This window comes from Tauraco erythrolophus, chromosome 6 (assembly GCF_009769465.1).
Source record: "Tauraco erythrolophus isolate bTauEry1 chromosome 6, bTauEry1.pri, whole genome shotgun sequence".
NCBI lineage: Eukaryota > Metazoa > Chordata > Aves > Musophagiformes > Musophagidae > Tauraco > Tauraco erythrolophus.
Window position 1 is genome coordinate 28,128,831 of NC_141470.1, and position 24,297 is coordinate 28,153,127.

Genomic DNA, 24,297 nt, shown 5'->3' on the forward strand with positions numbered 1-24,297 from the left:
GAACTTGCCTTTTTTTTCAGTCTAAAAAACTCAAACAGACTTCTCCTGGGCATCTTCTAGGTATACTAATAACTGTCTGTGTGGGGCATTTTAATGGATGCTTTAAATCCTCTCCCTGAAGGCTCAGCTCTCAGAGACTTATTGTAGAATGGGGTTTATTCCATGGTGTTGCGCTGCTGATGGATTAGCTCACATGATACCTCCCTGCATATTCAAGGCTCACAGCAAAACTGGCTCACAGCAAAACTCCAGCACAAGCATCATCTCACGCAGCCAACCTCAGACCCGTGCTCCGGGACTGCATGATGATCGTGGTGGGATAGCAACTACAAACAACTTCCAACTAACTGGCAACATGATGATTTGAATTGTTCATCTTTTGTATTTTAAAGAAATACTGTCTTTACTTGCAGGATTTGCTGCCTAATTTAGTTATAGTGGTGTTAGTTGTATAGCCATCGCTTCTGTGTGGCATGTGAACTGTACCAGACAAAGACGAAGGCCATTTGCTCTATTGCTCATGAAACCTTGTGCTTTAATTCAGGAGAGAACATGGTTTCCCTGATGACTGGTCTGTGGCAACTAATTATTCCCATGATTGTCCTATCACACTTCTCAGCATCTCTTCCATCCCGGGAGAGGTAAGCATTACTTGTGCCTCTGCTTACTTTTTCTCCATGGCTTTTCGTTCAAAGAGCCTGTTAGCTATAAAGTCAGCCTTATATCTTCCTTCCAGAACTTGCATCTGCTTGGCTGTTGAATTTTTTTCTTGCCTAAATCGATTTAGTTAAATGAGTGAAAAAGTTGTAAACATTTTTTCTTGCTTAAGAATGGAAACTTTGATTTGACTTACTTCAAGAGAAAAATCAGGACCCCAAGCAGATCAAACTACAGTAAAAAAGACACTCTTAAGTTTATTTTCCGGCTAGATACTTACGCGGGCTGATAGAGGTGGAAGTTTCTATTTCAAACAGCCTGGTCCCATGAAAACATAACCAAAAGTAGTCAATCTTGTAAGTTCACCAGTTCACAATCTTGCGTGTAAGACTTTGGCAGAGTTGTGTCTCCTCCCGCTTGTGCAGGTGCAATTAAAGCACAGAGAGACTAAAGGACTTAGGGTGGAAGAAGACAGAGCTGAGACTCCCTTGTAGCCCTTCCATGGCCACAACCAGTGCCTGACCCAGCTTCCCTAGCACTGTACTGGCATAGACGTACACACACACACACACACACACACACAGAGTCTCTACAGAAGCTGGACCCCAGACCTTTTATCCTACCCACTGGCTAGTCTGGTTCAAAATTTAGTAGCTCTGGTTGACCCTCACTGAGGCTTTGAGCCCTTCTTTTAATGGCTTCTCAATCAGTCACCTGCAAGTGCTGGTCTTTGGTACTACCACTGTTATCTACCTGTTGCTCAAGGTTTGTGTATCTGGGTGTTTAATTTATTACTTCTTCAGTCTCTTGTCCTACTCTTTTGTGCTGAATCAGTATTAACTGTTTTTGTGAAACGTTGCCAAATTGACACAAATGCTTGCTCATCTTTATTTGGGACCCTCTCTCCTTGAGGGAGCAGTTTTAGATGCCTGTTCTTCTCCAGTCTTAAAACCATGCCTTTTAGCCTCTTTTTTCTCTTCTAACCTCCCAGGACTGAAAGACATGCGGATGGGCTCTTCCACAGTGAGCTCAGCAAGATGAACGGCAATGCCTATGTGCGACAGCTAGTCAAACACCTGGTGGGAATGAAGGAGAGGTAAGGACCAGACAAAACTACTCTCCTGGGGCATGGAAGTCTCCAGTAGGAGATGGGATCCCATCAATGAGAGGGACGTCCATGAGGCTGAGCTGTCTCCAGCTCCAGAGCCAGCCTGAGCACTGGCCTCATCCAGAGGATGCCCAAGATGAAAGGAGACAGAAGGGGAGAAGGAGAGGGATACAGGGCTCCTTGATGGTGGGAAGAGAGAAATTTCTGTGTCTTGCAATAAGTCCCATATCACATGGCTGGGAGGAGCAGCTGTTGTACTGTATTTTTCCTGGCACAGGTCCCTGAGGCACTCAGATGGACTGTTTACCAGTGAATACAGCAAGATGAGGGGAAATGCTCAAGTTCAGAAATTCATTCAAAACCTCATGGGCCGCAAGCGCAGGTGAGAACTCTGCTTCCTGGGGTATAGGAAGGCAGCTTGGGCCTTGCAGGCTGCCGGGAGACAGGTCTCAGCTCCAAGGAAAGGGGGGTGGCATGACCAGTGGTTTGGAAAAGTGGAGACAGGGCGAGCAGGCTGGGGTTTGGTCTCCTCCAGCTGGAGCTGCTGTGCAAGAGCAGAGACATTCCACCCGCCTGTCACAGCAGGCAGAGCAGGACACAAACCTTCTCACCAAGGCCATTTCTAAGCATAAACCAGCATTGTCTATTGTACATGCATATCAAGCTTAATCCTTAGAACACAAAACTTTACATCAGATCACAGCCTGGGATTTTTTATTTGCATTTTGATTTAGCCTTTTGGGGAAAGTTGTAGGTGATTCACCTCCTTCAAATAAAGCATCTGAGAAAATGTTTGTAGATAAACAGACTCTGCAGCAGAATGAGAAAGACCTCTGGGTTTCAAAGTCCCCACCCATGGCTCTGACTGCCAAACTGGGCAGGCTTTAGACATAATCATATATAAGGCCAATATGGGGTCTTTCATCCAGTTGAAATATGGGGCCACTAGCTCCCACCAAAGCCACGTATATGAGCACATCACCAGTTATAGTATGTGGTACACTGTGACACAACTCACAACTGCTGCTGCGCTTGCCACTGGTTATGAAGGGACAACATTACCTGGAGAGGTTTCCTTCAAGCTTCGTCCTTTCTTCAAGGGAGAGACATAGCACATTGATTCCTTCCCATCTTTTCAGGGTGCTTTGATATTTTCTGGGGCATGCACCACTAACAAAATCCTGCCAGATGCAGTAGATTTTTAATTTCTAAATGTTGGAAAAAAGTATATATCCATGGGCAGAAGGATATGCCAGTACAGGATCATGAGGCAGACTGCAAATGCACATTAAAACCTGTCCCGTTGCCAGCCAGAAAGCATCTGAGCCTGATTTGAAGAGGATACTTCTTTTTCTTTCTGCACAGCTACAGTGATAGTCAGCAGGTTAGCAGAACACGGAGCATGGGACAGCTCAGTGGAGGGGTGAACTTGCCTTCCAGACAGCAGTGCTGCTTTACAGCTGTGGTGGTTACACTATTACTATTATTATTATTTTTTTCTTTGTCTAAACAAGCTCTTCAGGCCCACTCAACACAGATGTGCAGGGGAGCGAGGAAGAAAATGGCCATGAGGAGCTTTGCTTTATGTGGTTGTACCAGAACTTTCTAAACACCAGGTACGTGAGATAGATTTGTCACCTCTGTGGCCCTGATCACCACAGTATTGAAGCTGAAAGAGGACTTTTAGTAAGTTGTAAATGCCCAGTTTTTGCCCCAAGCGCAGAAGTCTGATGTAATGCAGCAGATCAGAAGGGCTTAGCTGATATCCTCAAAAATATCCTCAAAAAGGGGAAGGGTGAAAAATTTGTCCATATTTTAAAATCACTTCTGCCTCATTTGCCATCAGCTCATGAGGCACTGTCTCGGGGACTACCGTCACTGTTTTATACCTCCTGTCACTCTCCCAGCAACCACTCCTGGGGGCTGTTTGCAGAGCTAGAAAAATAAATGCTTTAGTCTAACTGCAAGGTGGCATGTGGCTGTGTGCAATCTCAATTTATTTCTGTGCCTACATTCTCAGTAATCCCTGTTTCCACATGCCAAGCCCACCTGGCACTCAGTTTTGCCTTACCTAAAGCAAAGCTGGCATTGAGATTTACAGCTAAGAAGTGCCATATAAAAGCCAGTTATTAAAAATAATAAAACCCAGGGAAATTAAATAATATCTTTTTCTTATCATAGAGTTGTCATCCTAGACTGAAAGAATTGTTCATCCCATTAGGAAACCTGATCTAACAGTTACAATAGAAAGCCTTTTCTACCTTGTCTTGATTCAGTCATTGATTCGAACGCACACCTCAGGATGGGCTGTCCCAGCATCTGGACATTGTCTCTTCCTAGTGACCAACCACTTTCAATTAGACATCTCGCTGCCAAATCACTAAAATTAGGAGAAATAAGCTGCCCCTTAGTACCGCATGCCCACATTGCCTAGAATAAATGGGGATGATAACACCAATAGCCTTGCCTCTGCATTTGTGGAACCAGGCAGCCATGATCTGGGGCCTTCTATCATACGTCTGCTCCTTGGAGTCATCTTTGAATTTTACAAAGTGGCCTTGTCTTACTTCCTGCAGTCCATGCCCCCAGGAATAACAAACTATCCCTCATTTTTTGCCTCCCAACAGCCACTCAGACAGTGATGCCAGGGAAGCTGCTGCAATTACCAGCCAGTACGTTTGCCCCATCTCCAAGCAGCTGGTTGCAGACATGAAGGAAGATACAGACAGTTTCAACTGAAGGTGAAGGGAAAGAAACAGCCAAGAAGACAACTTTGCATGTATATAGCCTTCAAAATAAACAGGGAAGCTGTTGAATTTGCTGAGATCAGCAAACAAAAAAAAAACCTGGAAAGCAGACAAAACCAATAAAAATTCTTAGGTTATTGAGTGAAATATATGTCAGTGTGAACTGCTGTCAGTAGATGGAGCTTGAATGAAGCACATAACTTCCACTTTGTATTAGCATCTTGCTTCTGAAGTCAAATAAAGATTTATTAGCTACGCCTGTGCTTTGGCTGCTCTTTGGGAAACAGTAATAAGGGTGGTACCATGACTAGGTGTTGGACCATTAGGAATGCAAGGGGGGAGAAGTATTTTGCTGGGCTTCCTCCACATGAAGCATGCTGGGACTAGCTGGAGTCCCTGGCCACGTCTTCTGTGGCTGGGACTCAGCACTGCTCACAACTCAACTGTACAAAGAGGCCAGCATCAGGGTCTCCATTTTGCAGAATCTTAGTGGGGTGCTAGATTTTATTGCAAAGAAATCTACTGAGAGCTACACAAAATGGATACACACTGTAAATATTGTTTCCACTCCATCTGCCCCTGTGTTTACTGGCCTGGCTTTCTCATGGCCACTAAAGACAAAGCTCCACGAGGAATTTATTCCTGCCATTTAATGAGGTTTACATGTTATCCCTGCATCATGCTTCCTGGCAGATTCTGTCCTCTGACAGAAGAGAAACTCCTTTCCTGTCAAACAAACAGATTTTAACCAGCTCTAAAATAACGCACCTTCAGCTGCAATTCCGTGTGCCTGCTGCAGAACTGCTCAGTCCATCCCACACCATTAGATGTGATGTACGTGACATCTGCCAAGAAGCCAGTGCCCATGAAATGCTCGTTTGAGCACACACTCCCTTACCGTGATGCTGAAACGCTGTTCTCACGGACCTTGACATTTGTTTATTTTGGTCCATAGGAAACCTCTGCTAGGAAACAGACCTCCCGTAGAACTTTTGGAAGGAGCATTGACAGTCTGTACTTTGTTAAGCCACTAATGGCCACCTGGCTAAAATGCAGCACCTGAGAGCCATCTGAAATCAATTGGTATTTTAAAAGGAGTAGTGAGAGCAGCTGTCTCCTTTCTTCTCCTACACAATGGGTGAATTGAAAGCAATGGTGTTTCTTTGCACAAGTGGTCAAATGCCTTGTCACATGATATTGGGCTTGGAAAAATTTACACAGGCTCAGAAAAAAGGCAGGACAAGATAGTAGAATAGCATGCTATTGATGTTTCAGGAAGCTGCTGAGATATAACTCAGGATGGAGTTTCTGGGGAACATCCCTACAAAGAGCCGCTGCTGGCAACTGGTAGAAGGGAACATGCATTGTCCCTTCAAAGTCTCTGAATAATCACTGGGCTGCATCTGAGCCCAGTCCCTGTCTCTGGATCTGCTCTCCTCACCTTGTGAGGATACTGTGGGGTGGCTAGGAATAATAAGATTGTCTCAGAAACATAACGGATTATCTCAACCCTAGGACTTACATAGGCCCTAGCTCATTCCTTTACCATTCAAACAAAAGAGCAGCCAAGATGGCTTTGTCTTCACTGAAACTTTTGCCTTTTCCAGAAATAAAGGTAAGACATTTGAGAGCTGGCTTTGTATTTTTTTTTGAAAAAGATCTGTTGTTTTCAAGAACGGCATGACAGACTGCAACTAGAAAAGAAAAATCATAAGCCATGGACTGGAGAGCAAAACCTGTTATAAAAGGGAATGTGGGCCATGCAGAAAAAACCTAGCTAAAAGAAATAAGATATAGGGAGTATAGTAGCATCATTATGCCTTTTTCCAGGAAATGATCTGACCAAACCAGACCTTATCTCTGGCACATCAGATACATAAATTTGCCCACTTCCTCTGCCCTTCCTTCCCCACATGGAGTGGAAACAATATTTACAGTGTGTATCCATCTTGTGTAGCTCTCAGTAGATTTCTTTGCAATAAAATCTAGCACCCCACTGTATACTTAGGAAGAGTATACAGACAGCTTCCCAAGTGTCAGCTCTTATCCTCCTTTGTGCTCATCTCAGGGGCTTGGCTCTGAATTCTGAAATGCTTCAAATATATCCTTGTTGCTACAGAGAGTTTAGGATAGGAAAGATCCGGGAACAAATTAGAAAGAGGAATTTACAAGTTATCATGTTCCGTGACTCATAAATATCTTTCAATAAGTCATCCAATGAGGCAAAGAGGCAAAGGTTGAACTGCAGCAATCCACTCCAGCCAGCCAATGTTTTTTGCCTTCCTGTAGCAGTGAAGACAGAAGACGTCACGGGGAGAAACACGGAGAGGAGAATCGGCTTAATCAGAACAGGGACTTTTTCAACAACTGGCCGCTCACTATGGCTGTTTCTCACTGGCTTCTCACTTCCGTGCTCTTTCTGCTGCCCTTCATAAAACAGGTTTCAGCACAGCAACAAGGTAAGCTCTTGCAGGAGATCCATGACCTCAGAGGAATAACCCTCGTGGCAGCAGGTTGCACTATTATAGGTGGGAGATGTTTATACTCTTGCTCTGAGACAGCTTTGTTCAATGGCCTTCTCCCCAATGGTAACCAGAGGAGTCTCAGATCTCATGTCTCACCCAAGTCTGTCACAGTGTGAATCTCTGGGAAATTTTGTGTCTCGTTTGTGTGTTTTTCCAGGATGTTCTGTCAATAATAGCAGACCAAGTGTTTATGAAAATAACTCTCCTGGCTACGTGGTGACCACAATCCATGTGGAATCAGGCTTCACTGTAACGATTGATCCTACTTCCCCCGATTTCAGTTTTTTCGTTATACAAGGGTCTGAGCTGCAGCTGAGCCAAAGCGTGGACTATGAGGTAAGCCTTTAGCTGGCAGGCTGTAAAGGATGAGATGGATAACACTGGGAAGCAATGAGTTTTAACCTGGGGTTTTGGAGTTCCTGTGATTTGTAACCCATTTCTAAAGGGTCTAGGAAATAACTCTGAAAAATAAACCTATTTCAGTTGGGTTTGAGTTGGTCAGCCCCTCCACAAGCAGAGTATAGGGAGAAGAGGGATGTATGATATGTCTGTTGTCACCTTCCTTCAGTGAGTCTGTATGAATTAAAGCAAGGGGAAGTTTTAAAACCGAAAACGTGACAACTGTAGTCTTCAGAGCTCTCCAGCATTGTGTAAAATTGTCCGTGTTTGCCTGTAGGAAATACAGCTCTGAGCAGTGTGGTGATCTTGTGTGGAGCATAAAGGCAGTATAAAAGCTCAGTATGTTCAGTTAGGTTGCTGCTAAATTATTTTGCCTTCCTGGAGCACTCTGTACACAGCCACAAGCATCCTTAAGATGCCTTTACCCTAGTGTATAAACCCACATTAATTTCAGCAAAGAACAGCAGGCAGAGTTAACACCCTGTAGGCGACACTGTACTTGCTGCATGGTACATTCCTGTTTCATTCAATTTAAAAAGAAATCTCTGTTTTAATTCACCTGAAGTGTGAGAAAATGGCCAAGTAGCTCTGCCAACATGCTACAGGGAATCACAGGGAGAGAAGCTGGAAGATCGGTCTGCTTTAACTCCATCATAAACAAGATTCCAGCACTGATGGATGGCTGTAAAGGAAAGAAAGGAAAAGTTAGATATGTGTGAAAACAAGATAAAGCCCAGCAACATTTCTGATTCAGCAATGCTTGTATTTGTCTCATTTACTTTAGAAAGAGTTAGTACATTTCAGCTTGTTTCTACAATGGCTGGGTTTTGTTTTTCTGTACAGGAAAACACCTTGCTGATCGTGTACCTGATTTGTCAAGACGCTGCTGGGCAGGTGAGTGCTCTTCCAAACACTCAGCCTTGTTACAAGGTACTGCAGGGCAGCACGTCCTTCCCTCTGCTCTTCCTAGTCCACACAATGGGATAAGGAGATGTCCTTTGCAGACATACACACTCCTCTTGCAAAGAGAGAGCACCCAAGGCTCTGCAAATGGGTAGCAGGGGAGAACAAACCCACAAACCCCCCACACACTATGGGCTGGCTGCAAACCCCAGCCCCGTCCAGTCCATATCCAGCTGTGCTCCTTACACCATCCCCTCTGGTCACTCTGCAAATCAGGATCAGCCCCTGATTCTGTCTTTTGTTTGATCATTTGTCTTTGATTCTCTCACTTTATCCTTTCTGCAGAGTGATTCTTTGGAAATTCTTGTGATCATTCTCGATGTGAATGATAACAGCCCAGTGTTTAAGCAAACAAATCTCACCGAATTTGTTCCTGAGGTAAGCATTTTATGGAAGTGAAGGTCACCCAGTGCTGTAGGACTACGGAAGGGATAGCAGGGAGAAGTCTTCTGCTCATTTCACAGAGAGAATAACCACAGGAACTTTATTTCAGGATACAAAAGTGAATGCAACCATTGTAGCCCGTGAAGATTTAAGCGCTACTGATGCTGACCTGGACACCATCTTTTATGAACTCACAACCATAGTGTCAGTGAGTATCTTTGTTCTTTGGGGAAAAAATTATAGCTTTGGAGAAGTCTTTGTGTTTAATTCAGAAGAGCTCCAACTTTGAAGCTAAGGTTACTGTATTACATTGAGTTCTCTGACAGTTTCTGGAAGAGCTGCATCTTTTGCAAAATCCAAACATTGGTTTGGTTAGCAGAACAGAACAATCAACATTGCAGATATTGGATTTTTTTCTGCCCACACTTTTGTTACACTATACAGATGAAACTTTCATCTAGGATATTCTGAGCCATATTATGCAGGGAAGTCTTGTTGGGATGGTATGTAAACATATCAGGAGAGACCTTTGTACCTCACAGAGTCCAGAATTGTGCTCAGTTGGATAGGGAAAGAAGTTATTGTCCTGTTTTCCAACAGTGTCCATGCAGAGTGAAGATAACATAAGCTGTCCAAAATCACACAAAAAGTCTTTGGCAGAGCCAAAGGCAGACTCCACTTTCCCTGGGTGCCAGTTTAGTGCCTCAGTTTATTTATTCTTAAGGGGTTTGCTTGGTAACATGGGAAATGAGTTGTATGCACAGTTAAACTGATGCCAGCCTATAGTGCAACGGTCTGCTAGAAACTTAAAAAAAAAAAAAGTAAATTAAAGAGAAAACAAAAATGTACATTATGTACATTTACATTTTTAAAAACATTGTGGAGTGAGCAGGCAGTGTCTGAAATGCTGCCTCCATTACGTCCATAATCCCAGGGATTTTAAGGGCTGTGAACAGAAACCACAAGTTTTTGAATTTCAGCTCTGGAACCAGACTTTGCATTCAAATTGATGTACGTCCAGAGGGACTTAGAAATTCAGAGGAATTCTTGTCAAGGCGTAAGATACAAGGCAAACCAAAATAAGTGCAGAAGGTTATAGAGTAAAATACAACATATGTTATTTCAATTTGGCTTTTCAGTTGCTTCCAAAGTTCAGCTGTGTTAGGCTAAGGCAAGTGACCTTGCCAGCTCTTGGAGGCTGAGCCATCTTTGATCTGTTTTGTGCATGAATGTGACTGCTTGGCTCTCATGGACCCAAAATCAAGGATTGTTGGCAACCTGTTGAGTGTAGGAAATAAATGAGGTAAAAGATTTCATCCAGTACCTGCTGAGCAGGTAGGCAGGCAAAGCAGGGAATCTTAGAGAGGAAAACTTACAGAAACATGAACAAACCTTTCTGACAAGCCAGGTAACTCCGGTGTGCAACACCAAAGATTAAACAGATCTGGCATTCTCACACTGTGACCCCACCCCCATGTCCCCTCTCTCCAAGTTCTGCTTGGGATGACAAAGAAATAAGCAGTATTTCGAACATGTCTGAGTCTGCTAGTAGGATTTTTCCTTTTCCCTCCCACAGGGCACAGATGGTTATTTTGCCATAAAAGGAGTTAATAACCCAGAAATTTATTTACAAAAAGCATTGGACTATGAGAGATTTAAATTGACAACATTGATCTTGTATGCAAGGGTAAGTTCTTTAGAAGAAACAAAATCCCTCCTTTGTACCAGTCTCTCTTAACTGAAGGGTAAGTCTGAATGAGAGATCTCTGGGATGCCAGGAGGGAGGGTGGATACTGAGGGTGGTGAATTTGGAGCAGCCTTCCACTCTTCATACTTACACAGTGGCTGTGTCCAGCTTTGAATCCAGTCCACCTTTGCCAGCAGAATGAGATAATTCACTGCTTTAGCTAATCTCACATAAACTGCTAAGCCTTAAACAGAGTGGAGTTACAACAGCTAAAAGACCCTGGGCCACTGGCTTTTGCAGATGGGTTTTTCTTTTGACAATGAAACTTGCATCTCCTGAGTGTGCTTTGCCTTCGGGCACAGGACAGGCCTGTGGGCAGCACTGAAACCACCAACACAGCTACCGCAACAATAAACATATTTATTGAACAAGCTGACACCAAACCACCCTGGTTCCTACCCTGTACCTTCATTAACACGGACAACAGCATTTGCATCAGCAGCCCCTATACTGGGAAGGTGAATATCTCCGAGATGTCGGTAAGCAGGCATGATCGAACAGTATTCTTGATGCTATTCTCAGACAACATCCAGATGCTATTATCAGTGGGTAGTACCTAATAATTTCCATGAGCTCATGCTGATCTCCAGTCAGAAATGCAGATGATTCAGCATGACAGAGAGCCTTTATCATCTGGGAAAGTGGAGGTTCCCCCACCCCAAGCAGCACCCCTTGTGCTTGTTCCTGCAGCACATCACAGGAGAGGTGGGAGCTGGAAAACTCTTTCCTCTAGGCTGTCTCACCTCTGCCCTGTTACAGCCATCTCCCAGCAATAAATGCCATTCTGCCCAGACAAAACCACAAGAACCAGGCTGGGGCAAGAGAATGCTGCAAATGCTAATTTGGAGCTGTAGTGTGGTATGTAACGCTTTGCCTTGTTATTGCAGACGGAGCCACTCATCCTAGAGCCAGGGCCTATCTATGCTATTGATCCTGACTACACTTTAAATGAAAAAATCGTGTACAGTATTGTTGGTGGTGAGTAGAAGTTGTCACCTTCCACAAATGGCATTGCTCATATTGTCCCCTACATTACCTGCCAAGAGAAGATACCCTCCATGGCACTAGAGAGTTGAGAGTCTGGGAATTTGTCACTCTGTTTCTGCCACAGAAACATAACTAGATCCACAGAACATTATTGATTAAGTAGAAGAAACAGACTGTACAGAGAGGAAGAAAAAGAGAGCTATAGTCCCACAAACTAGTCTCCATGAAATCTATTTCCAAAGGACTTTGTTTTTTAGGCAGGTGACACTTTTCCACAGGGGAAAAGGCTGCTTGCTACAGAACTAGCTGGGATCATCAACAGGGCTTTAAACTAGATGTGAAGGGGGTGGGGGGTATTGTCAGACTTAGAGGATTAACAGCCGAGGAAGGCCCTCCATTGTCTGATGAAAGGAGTGTAGGCAGGTGCCTTCGGCCTGCTGCCTCAGTGATAGTAGGGGGTGATATGTGTAGTCAGGAGCAACACACAAGTTGCCTAGAGGTAAAAGAAAATCCCAAAAATAACAGCTCAGGTAATAAAACTTCCCCCCCTAGGGGTGCAGTGGGGTCGAAAGCCCAACTTACATGCTTCTATACGAACGCACGCAGTATGGGCAATAAACAAGAGGAACTGGAAGCTCTTGTTATCCGGGGAAACTATGACATAGTTGCCATCACTGAAACATGGTGGGATGACTCGTATAACTGGAGCGCTACCATGGATGGCTACAAGCTCTTCAGGAGGGATAGGAGAGGTAGAAGGGGTGGTGGGGTTGCCCTGTATGTAAGGGAAGGTCTAAACTGTTTAGAGTTAAATGTTGGGGATGACTTGGTAGAATGTCTGTGGGTGAAAATCAAAGGGGAGCCTATGAAGGCGGATATTGTAGTGGGAATCTGCTACAGGCCACCCTATCAGGACAGTGAGACTGATGAGCTATTCTTTAAACAACTGGGGGAAGTCTCACGCTCACTAGCCCTTGTCCTTATGGGTGACTTTAACCTGCCTGATGTCTGTTGGAAGTATAACATGGCAGTCAGGAAACAGTCTAGGTGATTCCTGCAGAGTGTGGAGGACAACTTCCTATCACAACTGGTCAGTGAACCGACTAGAGAAGGTGCTCCCCTAGACCTGCTGTTTGTGAACAGAGAAGGTCTTGTGGGAGATGTGATGGTTGGAGGACGCCTGGGGCATAGTGACCACGAGATAATAGAATTCTCAATTCTAGGGGAAGTTAGGAGGGGGAACACTAAAACGGCCAAGCTGGACTTTGGGAGAGCTGACTTTGGGCTGTTTAGAAGTCTGGTTAACAAAGTCCAATGGGAGACAGCTCTCAAGGGTAAGGGGGCGCAGGAGGGATGGTTACTATTCAAAAAGGAAATTCTGGAGGCACAGGAGCGAGCTGTCCCTGTGTGCCGGAAGTCGAGCTGCCGGGGTAGAAAACCAGCTTGGATGACAAAGGAGATTTGGGAACATCTCAAAAGAAAAAGGGATGTCTATAAGTCTTGGAAGAATGGGCAGGCATCCAGGAATCAATACAGGGAGGAAGTTAGGACATGTAGGGAGACAATCAGGGGAGCAAAAGCCCAATTGGAACTTAGACTAGCCTGCTCCATAAGAGAAAACAAAAAGTCTTTCTATAAATATATTAATAACAAAAGGAGGGCTAAAGATCAGCTCCAGCCCCTACTGGACTCAGGGGGTGCGTTAGTCACTAGGGATGAGGACAAGGCTGAGGTCCTTAATGCCTTCTTTCCCTCAGTCTTTAATAATAAGGTCAGTAGTTCCCAGGTGAGCTGGCCTTCGGTGTCTGAGTGCAGGGAGGGAGAGCAAATTGAAGCTCCTGTGATCCAAGAGGAACAGGTCAAGGATCTGCTCCTTCGGCTGGATGCCCACAAGTCTATGGGGCCTGATGGTATCCACCCGAGAGTCCTGAGAGAGCTGGCGGATGTCATTGCCAAACCCCTGTCCATTATCTTTGGGCAGTCTTGGCTCACTGGGGAAGTTCCGCTGGACTGGAGGCTGGTGGATGTTACCCCCATTTACAAAAAAGGGTGGAAGGAGGATCTGGGGAACTACAGGCCTGTCAGTTTGACCTTGGTGACGGGCAAAGTCATGGAACAGGTTATCTTGAGTGCTATTAATGAGCACATACAGGTTAACCGGGTGATCAGGCCCAGTCAACATGGGTTTATGAAAGGCAGGTCTTGCCAATCAAACCTGATCACCTTCTATGACAGGGTGACCTGCCTGGTTGACGAGGGAAGGGCTGTGGATGTAGTTTTCCTTGACCTCAGTAAAGCCTTTGATACAGTTTCTCACAGTGTTCTGGTTGAGAAACTGATAACTGCTGGCCTGGATAGGCACACCCTCCTTTGGGTTAAAAACTGGCTGGATGGCCGGGCCCAAAGAGTGGTGGTAAATGGGGCTAAATCCGGCTGGAGGCCGGTCACCAGTGGGGTTCCCCAGGGCTCTGTGCTGGGTCTAGTTCTGTTTAACATCTTTATCAATGACCTGGATGAGGGAATTGAATGTACCCTCAGTAAATTTGCGGACGACACCAAGCTGGGAGGCTGTGTCGATCTGCTTGAGGGTAGGGAGGCCCTTCAGAGGGATTTGAACAGACTGGATCGTTGGGCTGAGGCCAATGGCATGAGCTTTAATAAGGCCAAGTGCAGAGTCCTTCACTTGGGGTATAAAAACCCCAAGCATCGCTATAGGCTCGGGGAAGAGTGGCTGGAGAGCTGCCTGGCGGAGAAGGACCTGGGGGTCTTGGTTGACTACCGGCTTGATATGAGTCAGCAGTGTGCCCAGGTGGCCAAAAAGGCCAATGGGATACTGGCGTGTATCAAGAATAGTGTGACCAGCAGGAATACGGAAGTGATCCTGCCCCTGTACTCGGCACTGGTGAGGCCGCACCTGGAATATTGTGCCCAGTTTTGGGCCCCTCGCTTTAAGAGAGATATTGAGCTCCTGGAGCGAGTCCAAAGAAGGGTGACTAAACTGGTCAAGGGGCTGGAAAATAAAACTTATGAGGAGCAGCTGAGGGAGTTGGGGCTGTTTAGCCTGGAGAAGAGGAGGCTGAGGGGAGACCTGATTACAGCCTACAAATACTTGAGAAAAGATGGTGGGAAGGTAGGGGAAGGGCTCTTTACCTTAGTGTTGGGTGATAGAACAAGAGGAAATGGGTATAAGCTTAGTCAGGGGAGATTCAGGTTGGATGTTAGGAAGTATTTCTTCTCTGAAAGGGTTGTCAGCCACTGGAATAGGCTGCCCAGGGAGGTGGTTGAGTCCCCATCCCTGGATGTGTTTAAGAATAGGGTGGATGATCTACTTGGGGATATGGTTTAATGGGGATTAGGGATGGTTGGACTCGATGATCTCTAAGGTCTTTTCCAACCTAGAAATCTATGAATCTATGACACATGTTTTATCTTTAAGCTTTATAGACTTGATTTTGCCAGTCTGGTCACACCACTTTCATTCAGCCTTTGAGCTGAACCTAAAATTCCCACATCATCAGCATAATTTTCATTCATTGCCAAGAATTATGTTTTTATTCCCCAGTACATCGCCACTGTCTAATCTGCCTTTTTAGTCTTGATTTCATAAAGACTACTTGAATACATTCAACTGATTGCCCAATCATCGAGTGGGCCATTTATTTCATTCAAAGGATTTCTTCTTTTTCTTTTTTTTTTTTTAAAACAATAGTGAGTTGTTGAGTAACTGTCAAGGCAAAGGTAGATCATATTCGTCAGGCAGAGTGATTACGTGTTCATCTCCCTTTACCTATGCCACATGGGGCCACATCTGTGAGTATCCTCCCGGTAATAAATACATTAAAGAACCTTACATTCCACTGAAATTTTGGATGTAGTTTGGCCTCCTTATCAGACAGTCAATAGGAAACCTCATATTGGGGAGTTCTATCTAAATACAGCCCACGATGTCTCACAGTGAAGAATAGAACTAAAAATTTTGCTTATATTTTAACATATAGCCAACATAGATGTTTTTAAGATTACAATATAGATTAGAGATGTAGGAAGCTGATTTCTACCCCTACATCAAAACAAGAAAGTTTCTGTGTCTAGGCTCTTTTTGTAGCCAGTAGAGAGAAATAAGCATTTCCAGAATAGAATGCAGCTCACCTTGAGGCCAATGTTCACAGTAAGTTGGATAAATCATGCACTGAGATGCCATTTTCTCTTCACAGTATAGGTAAGAAAGTCAGGTAGAGATGTATTCCCTTTAGATGCCTAGAGCTATCTGAGATGAGCCCCCTTTCAACTATTCTTTGTGGATTGGTTTCTTGCCTTTAAAATAGGAGTAATCCTTCCCTGATCTCTCCTGAAGTGCAGCTTGGGTTCAGATAAGGTTTGGGCTCAGGTAAGGGTTAGGGAACTGGAGACCTTCAGTCCTCAAATTGCACCAGAATCTCTAAGCTCTAGGCATTTAGCAGAATTTAAGTTGACTATGTCTGGGCATAGGTGCTGGAAATGCAAAGCTTTACTGTCCTACCTCATCTAGTTGGGTTCACACACGTCTTCTTGATGCTTTTTCTGTTGAGTTCCTCTGAATCCCTGGACAGCACTCCTAGCCCTTGGAGCAGCCAGGCACACAAGGAAAACCATGTTATGCCCTGGGGGTGTTGTCGCTAATGTGTGAAAAAATGAGTCAATGAGTTCCAGGTCACTTTATGAAGGTATCATCTGATGATTGAATAGTCTTTCCATTTTCTTTAGGCGATACAGACAATGTATTCTCAGTAGATGCAGACACCGGGAATCTAACTATGAACAAAGTAGTAACTTCCACAGAGCCGTATCTCTTGCAAGTCATGGTAAGTCTGATGATATTGCAAATAGCAACCCAGCATAACTGGCTTTCTAGGAAGCAGCAGTCTCGATGTGACAGGAGTGAATTACATTAATAATTCAAGCTAACTCAGTTACACGCTTCCTTTTGGAAGGGCCTAGTATTTGACCAGTGTTTCATACCAACTTACATGCAAAGCTCTTGCAGGAGTTAAGAGGGTTTTCGTTTGTGTGTGGGTTGCGACATCAAAGCAAGTTAATGGGATGGGGACATCCTGCTGAGTTGAAAGCATGGAGGAGCACAACCGAAAGGGTGTCTTTAGGCATGACTGAAGCTTGTGTTACGGCAGTTAACATGACTCAACTCTAAAGACAAGCTCCTCTTTTGGCTACAGCTCAAGAGGAAAGGAGGCAGTTGAAAAGCGCTCCTTGCGCATACATACTCAAGAAGATGTGGACTCTCAGGCAATAACTGAACTGACCCAAACTCTATGATGATGAGCAGATTGCCTGCTGGAGCTGGATCTCACTGCTTTGTACTACAGCATGGCAATTTGTCCAGACGTGGCCCTTATGGAGGGTCATATCCAGACTTCAGGGCTAGATCAAGACTGTGTGGAGGGCCAACAGCAGCAGCAAGCTAAAACACAAGGACTCCAAACCGTAAGGCCATGTGTGACAGGCCTAGTTCAAAGCTCACTGAAAATGATGGAAAGAATCCCACGGGTTGCAATGGGTTTCAGATCAAGCCTATCCTTTTGTGTCTCATCACTGATAGGAGAAAGCTAGCATATCTCTTTTTCTCTCCAGGCCTCTCAGGTGAACAACATACAGAAATACGCCGTAGTTACTGTAGAGATTAAGGCCATCAATAAAAGTGATTATCCGCCATACTTTGAGAACCCGATCTACAATGGGACAGTGTTTGTTGGTCTGGCCCCGAGAAGCTTTGTCTTCCAAGCTGGTGATCCTTCAAGCCCCCTGATGATAACAGCAGTGGATGATGATTTCCCTAATGTAAGAAAATGAAAACTCACTGTGCTCTTTCTCACTGCCTCAGGCTTAAAGCAGGATCAGAAAACATGAGGAAGAGAAGGTGGGGAGAGGCAAATAGATGTTTTCCTCTAGTGTTCTGTATTATATTTCCCTGGAAATTCCACATAGATCAGAACTGCTTATGGTGTGATGCAATGTAGAGAAGCTGCTGGACTCGTCTTTTCCAAAAGCCAGTCCTACCCAGATCTATGTAGGTGAGCTGATCTGCTGAAAACAGCGTGATGAGTAAAGCCCAGGGTTAGCAAATATTGTGAATGGGTCCAGATCTGAATTAGGTCTGGGTGAAGTGTTTTCTTGAAGAGTTCAGGGTGACAGGATCCCAGGTGGAGGTGTCCTCTTTGTGCCAGATCAAGGAGAGCTATTTGTGGACTGGCCTGGGAAGAGAAGTCAATCCAAAGACAGCAGACTAGCAAGGACCTGAAGTCTTGGGCTGGAAATTGTTAACCTTCTCCCTGTAAGGACTCATTTTGAAAGAGTCATTCTTGAACAATGTACTAGGAGAAGGGAAGGGAAAGAGATTTACTGGCAACTCTATTAAATAAAGAAAAAAGTGCTAGTTTTATTGATGCCAAGACTTCCATAACAAGATTGGGGACCTAGTAGAGGAATAACAGCCTAGACACAAAGGAAAAAGTTGTGCAAACCTCAGCACAAGTATTATTCTCCATGTACATACCCTTTTGGTACCGTATTAAAGGCAGAACTTATTAAATTTACAAAGTCCCTTGCATAGATGTGTTTTGCTCAGGCTAATACTAAAGATACCAACGCAAGCTGGGTGACTCTTGGGATATTTTTTGGAGGCAACATGTTCAGGATACGTTCTTGAACTCTGAGCAGCAGGGTGAACACACTTGGGTTCAACCTTTCTCACCTCCTCAGTCCGGATACATTTATTGCAATATACTCTTGCTCATACTTCAGGTGTATTTGACAAGTCCTGCCAGTGGGTTGTTATGAAGATGCATGCAAAGCACAAACAGTGTGGTTTAATCATTCATTCTTCTGGCTTTTCAGAAAGTCAACCCAAATATTGAGTACTACATAAAAAACAGCACCGATTTCATCGCAACCAAAGATGGACTCATCCTGACAAGTGTGATGCTGCAGTCACTGGGAACTGTAACCATCGAGGTAGGGCAACTTTCTTCATTATGTTGCCAGGGTTGTAGAAGGAAGGGGTAATTTCTAGCACAGAAGCACCAAGGGTGGAATTTCATTAGGTGAAGGATGTAATGAAAGGACAGTCCCAACATTTGCATCATAGTTGTATAGAGATGGAAGGAGATGAAGTGAGAGCAAATTTACTCTGTGTGATACAGGTTATATATGGTTCTAGCTGTAAAATTGTTTCTCCAATCCTGTGAAAAAAAATCATTGGAGACAAGCAAAAGGTCAACTGGAGAGATTTTGGCAGCCCCTCTCCTACACTGTGGTTCTGATCAATAAGAAAAGGAGAGTGAGCAAGTGGGTAGGAGGTTGATATGTAGGTAGGGTATGATGGCTGGCATACACCCCAGCTCTAAAGGCTACAGCCCCAAACTTGGAAATCCTTTGGTAAATCCACTGTATTTTTGCTCAGGTCAAAGGAAGCAGTTAATAATTTTAGACTTTCTAAGAAGCCAGATGTTCACTTTGCCCATCTGCCTGCCAGTGACAACTGGCTCCCTAAGACTTGCTGAGCTCAATGCCATGTGCTAGAGAGCTATGTGAACCAGCTTGACTATAGCATTGTTTTAGCTACACAGGCAGGGCAGAGAGAGAGATGCCAACGCATGCGGCAGCCTGCCCCACGCTACCTCATTATCTGTGTACAGCACTGTGCTGCAAAGCTGTACACAAATTATGCATTTGGTTCTGGTCCTAGACAGGGAATCTTCAGAGTTTTCCTTCCTCTGTGACCAGGCTGTCCAGCCACAATTGAGGGCTCCTGCGAGGACGTGATGAGGATATGGACAAGGTACTTTGTCCACAAAGGGCCCACCACATAACTTGAGAGTGAGCTGGAGATCTAGGAAGTCCCTAAACTATCTCTTTCCCACGTTCATGTAGGCTGTTGGAAAAGATACGGTGAGCCTGCAGGACGCGAGCACTGTAATCGTGGTGGAGGTCGTCCTTGCTACAGGTAGGCTGGGTGTCTATTTGCTTTTTGCTTTGTGCAGATGACTGGCGAGTTTTTTCCACTCTGTGGGCAAACTAGTAACGACAGATCACTGACTGAAGTCTGTGGACCTGGGCTGAGGCCAGCCCCATACCTACAGGAGGTTCTATGGTGGCTATAAGAGAGAACACACTCAAACAACATCCTTATGATGTGGTCATCACGTGCCTCAAACAGCCTCCTGAGACTTTAAGTAGTGCTGTATATTATAGTGTCTTTTCTTGTTATTCCAAACCTAAATCTGGGGTTGCTTCATCCAGTTTTGCGGCTCAGAAATAATCCAGGATGTTTTATCATGGCCTATTATTAAGGAGGGTCACCTTCACACCTTGGTACAGTATTGCTCTTTCTTGGCCAAAAATAGAGAAAACTGCAACATTGTTTCCTGTCTTATGCAGAGCAGGCAGAAGTGGGCACACCTCCGCACAGCCAGGCTTCCTCGTGAGTCAAGGCGTTTTCTGCTTGGGTCAGGTCAAGTTCTTATACTGCAAGATTTTAAGATCTTACTAGGAGAAATGACCCATGGGAAATAAGATAGATGTGAGGCTACATACATAACCCTCCAGCTATCATTTGGCTTTGTTGACGTAAAAATATCTTACACTTATATACTTCTTAGAAATGGCTCTTAAATAGATCTTATAAATCAGTTAGATTTGAAGCTTATGAAACTTCTTATACTTTGGATTAAGATGAACGAATATGATGCATTTTCACATCAGCGTAGGCAGATAACTCCCAGACTCCATCGGTTTCTACATGTGTGACTGAAGTTCCCAGTTGGGCTCTTCCATTACTTCACCCTCTTATCATCACTATCATGGGGATTTCTGAAGGAAAAAGAAGTGGGCTCCTGGGTGTAAATTTGGATTCCCTAAAGATAGTGTCACTTCTCAGCTAAAAAAACCTGGCTGCTTAAAAACCAAATTTAAGGGCACAGTCCAGCTCAGCAGAAAGCTAGTTCAGATGTCAGTATACAGAGCTGCAAATGCTCAAACAGATGTACCAACACTTTTATGCAACTTTTAAATGTTACCCTTGCTATTTAAACCTCACAAAATAATGATGCAGGTAACTATGCAGAAAAGTAGGTTGAAATTACACTGAATGGCTCAGAGCATATGAGAGGAATTGTGCTTTATTCTATACTATAGCCAGCACTCGGGAGTGGCCTAAGCAGAGCTAGTATTACCATTTGCTTGGCCAATCTATAGGATACTTAACGCTCAACTCTAAGAGGTGGTGTTAAGGAATGCACATGCAGGGGGTTGGAGAGTGCTTTACTGAGTGTTCCACTATCCAGGGAGAAACTACAGTAATTTTTATTATACTATCCTTCTGGGAAGTTGTAACTGTACTTTGGCCTCTGGTTTCTGAGACACTGGTGTCAGAGCGAGCTCACACAGATTTCAAGGTGAGTCATTCCACCAAGCTGAGCTAGCTTTCACAAAGGCACCGCATATTGCACAGCACAGAAGGAGTTGAGGGCGGTGGAGTTTCACATCAGCTTTGTGGGCTGTGGCTCCCTAGGAGACACGATTAAGAAGCAAAAATTCACTGATGTCCTAAACTCTGATCAACGTATTAATCATAAACTGAGAGAGCAATCAAATGTGGAGGGAATACTCAAAGTCCATTGTCATAAACGGGTCAGCAGGAGAACAAAACTGTGTTTCATTAATCATTAAACTTTCAGGAAACTAATTCACACTCAAAATGAAGCTGGAAAACTTAAAGAATCCCACTGACAACAACAAGCAAAGCTGTTTAACCCTGAGGAGATTTTTGTCTTTCCACTACAGTGTTGATCTCTGTACAAATATGCTTACACTGACTGGTGGCCGAAAGCATAAGCAGCTCCTGAGAAGGCTGATGTACAGCAAGAAAAGAGCAAGAAAGGTTTTCCTGTCCTGGGAACCTTCTAGTGCTTTTTCTATTTCTTATTATGCTTTTTTATATCCTATTTTAATGTGCCCATCAGTATCAGAGGTGACATTCCGGATTAAAGGAAGATTTGCGTTTTCACACACATATGTACAAGTGTACCACCTCATTTTTGCATGCTGGTGTAAATAGGTGAAGTGAAAAGGTGCAAGATCTACCTAGCTTTACTCCATGTAACATCTGCTTGCCTAATACAGTCACATATGTATTAGCTTAGTTAAATCATGAGGTAAAAGTCATTGTGCTGTAAATGGATGCTATTTCCACTTCATGTAACTTATTGGAAGTTATAATATTCTGTGAGGGGTCACCTTTAAAAAAAAACCCTCTGCTTTTAGCACAGCAAACAAATGGCCTTCTGTGACATTGAATATATCACTGTCCACGTTCCACAGCACAGGATGATTCTTTGCCCCTTAAAAATTTGTTGGAGCTTCTCTCAAAATGAAATGCGTTAAAAAAAGCTAGCTGCCGTTTTTAGGCTTTGTAATGCTGGTTTGTTTTTGTTGTAGCTGCAGCCTCCTCTGATAAGACACACACTGCTCAGGATATGGCTATCTTAGGTGGTACGTTAGCAGCACTGCTATTAATTTCCTTAGTCTTCCTTGGAGTGATGATATACAAACAGTATGGAAAACCAATCAAATTCCTGATAAGGAAAAAGGTAAGTGCCTTGTGTGTACCTGAATTTCTTAAAGGTAGGAATTGGGATCTGGTGAGGTTTTAAAATATGGATGGGCTGTTCAAATACTACACGTGTTTGTGTGAAGGTGATGAATCACTCCTGAGACAATGTTTGCAAAGCATCGCTTTGGTGGTATTTGCTGCTGTTATTTTCCGCTCCCTGAGTCTGGAGCCATGTGGTAGATGATAAGCAGACATGGTAAGGAGAGGACCACAGCTCCATGGAGTACAAAATCTAGCTTGAATGTGACACATCTTGGAGGCAGTCTCTGAAAAAACTTTGTCTGTTGATAAACCGCTATTCATGCTTCCTCTGTAGTCAATGGAGAGAAAGGTCCCTTCATATCCTATCCTAATGCTTGTTCTTAGACAGTAGTCTGCACCTGAGCTATTTACCTTTGGGTGTCTCAAGTCCCTGGCAGTCTGATTACTTTGACGTTTAGGGCATAATTTGTTTGACCAGATGTTGGTCTTTGCCTTAGGATGGGACTGTGAGGAGCCTGGACTCTGCTGATAACAACATGAGTCCAGAGCACATAGCTCAGGTGAGTAACAACAGTCCTTCACCCTGAGTGAGGTAAATCTCACTCCAGAGTGATACCTCAAATGGATGGGTACAAATCCGTATACATTGCTGGTGCTCAGCACTCCTGGAAAACATGCCCATGCTTATCTGAAAAAATCCAGAAATTGAGTCAATAAAAAATAGCTGCTCTAGGGAGCCATCTCTTTCCCAGGCTTCAAATAAGTCTAACTGCAAAACAAGTTGAAGCTTTACTGAGCAGGAGCTCAGGCACTTCGGTCATCCCTTTTTCACCTTTCCCTTGTTTGTTTTCCTTTCACTACAATCACAAGATGTCTCTCCTCCTGTAGTTCTCCAGGGAAGTCTCTGGGGGTTACCAGAACCAATCTTATGAACAAGATGAACACCCAGATGTGAGCACCAAACAGCATGAGACGCCAGAAAACAGCAGTGTCCATTCGATGACACATGTGCTAGAACAGCCAGCGCTTTCCTTGCCGTCTTCCAATACAGAAGAAATTGATAGCTTCTCAAACGCTTTTATAGCTTCCACCATCATCTTTGACCGGGAAGAGAAAGAGAAAGCAGTGGAAGAAGAGCCTGAGCGTGAGAAAGAAGTGAAGTCTATCCTCAAGACAGACAGGCACATGGCAGATGATGGATACAAAGCAGTGTGGTTTAAGACTGATGTGGACCCAGATGCTGGAGAGAGGGTTGAAGTGATTGAGGAAAATGCAGCAGATGGTGATGATGAGAGTGACCAAGATCTGCAGAAGAATGAGAAGGAGAAAGAAGATGGTTATGACAAAGATGATCACCACAGAGGGCTGGGAGTGTCTTTTGCCTCTGAGAGCTCATCACTCCCAGTTGCAGCAGTGACAGTCAACATGTCTCACACAGATGTGACAGAAGACGACACTGACATATAATGAAAATAGGCTTGCACTCTTCCCAGAAAAATCAGGGAATCTCAGCTGCTTTGCTGACATGAAGCCCATCTTTCTGCTCAGCAGGGAAACTGGAATGCAGGAGGACAAGGTTGCCTGTCCTGCTTGTCTGAATGCAGTGATTAAAGCTGGAAGAGATTACAGCTAATTCAACCTTTTAGTGAGATCTTGAAACATCACTTAGGATTTTGGGTGGGGGGAACACGTCCCATCTCTCCACCTTTTTGCCTGTTCTCCCTGGGGTCCCTTACATCACATTTCCCAAACTGGCTGCAGGTACAGCAGAGATGTAGCTGAACTGACTTTGAAGCAGTTAGCCCAGCTCGTGGTAGCAATTTCGTTACACAACCCAGTGATCGTCTCCTCTCAGTGGGTAAATAAGCCAGCACCGACTGCTTGGGCCGCTCCCTTTAGCGTGTTGCTGTTTGATGCCAGCTGCAGGGCATAAGCCAGCACAAGTCACCCTGGCACCACAGCTGGACACATGACTGTATCCAGGAGCTCACTTCAGGGCTTAGCTCTGCTCTCCGCCATGTCAGACTCTGTGGTCCCAGCACAAGCAGCTGGCATATCACCATGGTCCTTGTCCTGCCAGCAGCCGAGTTTACATCCTCAGAAGCTGCTGTTTCCTCTATCACTCTTAAGCAAGG

At 44.4% G+C, this 24,297-nt stretch overlaps 2 protein-coding genes across 2 annotated transcripts; both read left to right on the top strand.

Moving 5' to 3' along the window:
- The first annotated feature begins 552 nt into the window (after positions 1–552).
- On the top strand, positions 553–4,504 carry SCT (secretin). Its single transcript, XM_009991458.2, has 5 exons — positions 553–641; positions 1,649–1,753; positions 2,043–2,147; positions 3,280–3,381; positions 4,393–4,504. The coding sequence occupies exons 1-5, from the start codon at positions 553–555 to the stop codon at positions 4,502–4,504; spliced, it is 513 nt and encodes a 170-aa protein (XP_009989760.2).
- Positions 4,505–6,892: 2,388 nt separating this feature from the next.
- On the top strand, positions 6,893–23,629 carry CDHR5 (cadherin related family member 5). Its single transcript, XM_086613963.1, has 14 exons — positions 6,893–6,971; positions 7,195–7,373; positions 8,280–8,330; positions 8,685–8,777; positions 8,893–8,991; positions 10,360–10,470; positions 10,833–11,009; positions 11,418–11,508; positions 16,261–16,358; positions 17,143–17,349; positions 18,406–18,522; positions 19,441–19,513; positions 22,006–22,157; positions 23,051–23,629. Exons 1-14 carry the CDS (start codon positions 6,893–6,895, stop codon positions 23,627–23,629), a joined length of 2,106 nt encoding a protein of 701 aa, XP_086470089.1.
- The last annotated feature ends 668 nt before the right edge of the window (positions 23,630–24,297 follow it).

Coding starts and splice junctions, on each gene's coding strand:
- CDHR5 (XM_086613963.1), top strand. CDS start 6,893: ATGGCTGTTTCTCACTGGCTTCTCACTTCCGTGCTCTTTCTGCTGCCC. Junction 8,778..8,892: donor TCACCGAATTTGTTCCTGAG/GTAAGCATTTTA, acceptor ACTTTATTTCAG/GATACAAAAGTGAATGCAAC. Junction 16,359..17,142: donor CGTATCTCTTGCAAGTCATG/GTAAGTCTGATG, acceptor TTTTCTCTCCAG/GCCTCTCAGGTGAACAACAT.
- SCT (XM_009991458.2), top strand. CDS start 553: ATGGTTTCCCTGATGACTGGTCTGTGGCAACTAATTATTCCCATGATT. Junction 642..1,648: donor TCTCTTCCATCCCGGGAGAG/GTAAGCATTACT, acceptor CTAACCTCCCAG/GACTGAAAGACATGCGGATG. Junction 3,382..4,392: donor CAGAACTTTCTAAACACCAG/GTACGTGAGATA, acceptor GCCTCCCAACAG/CCACTCAGACAGTGATGCCA.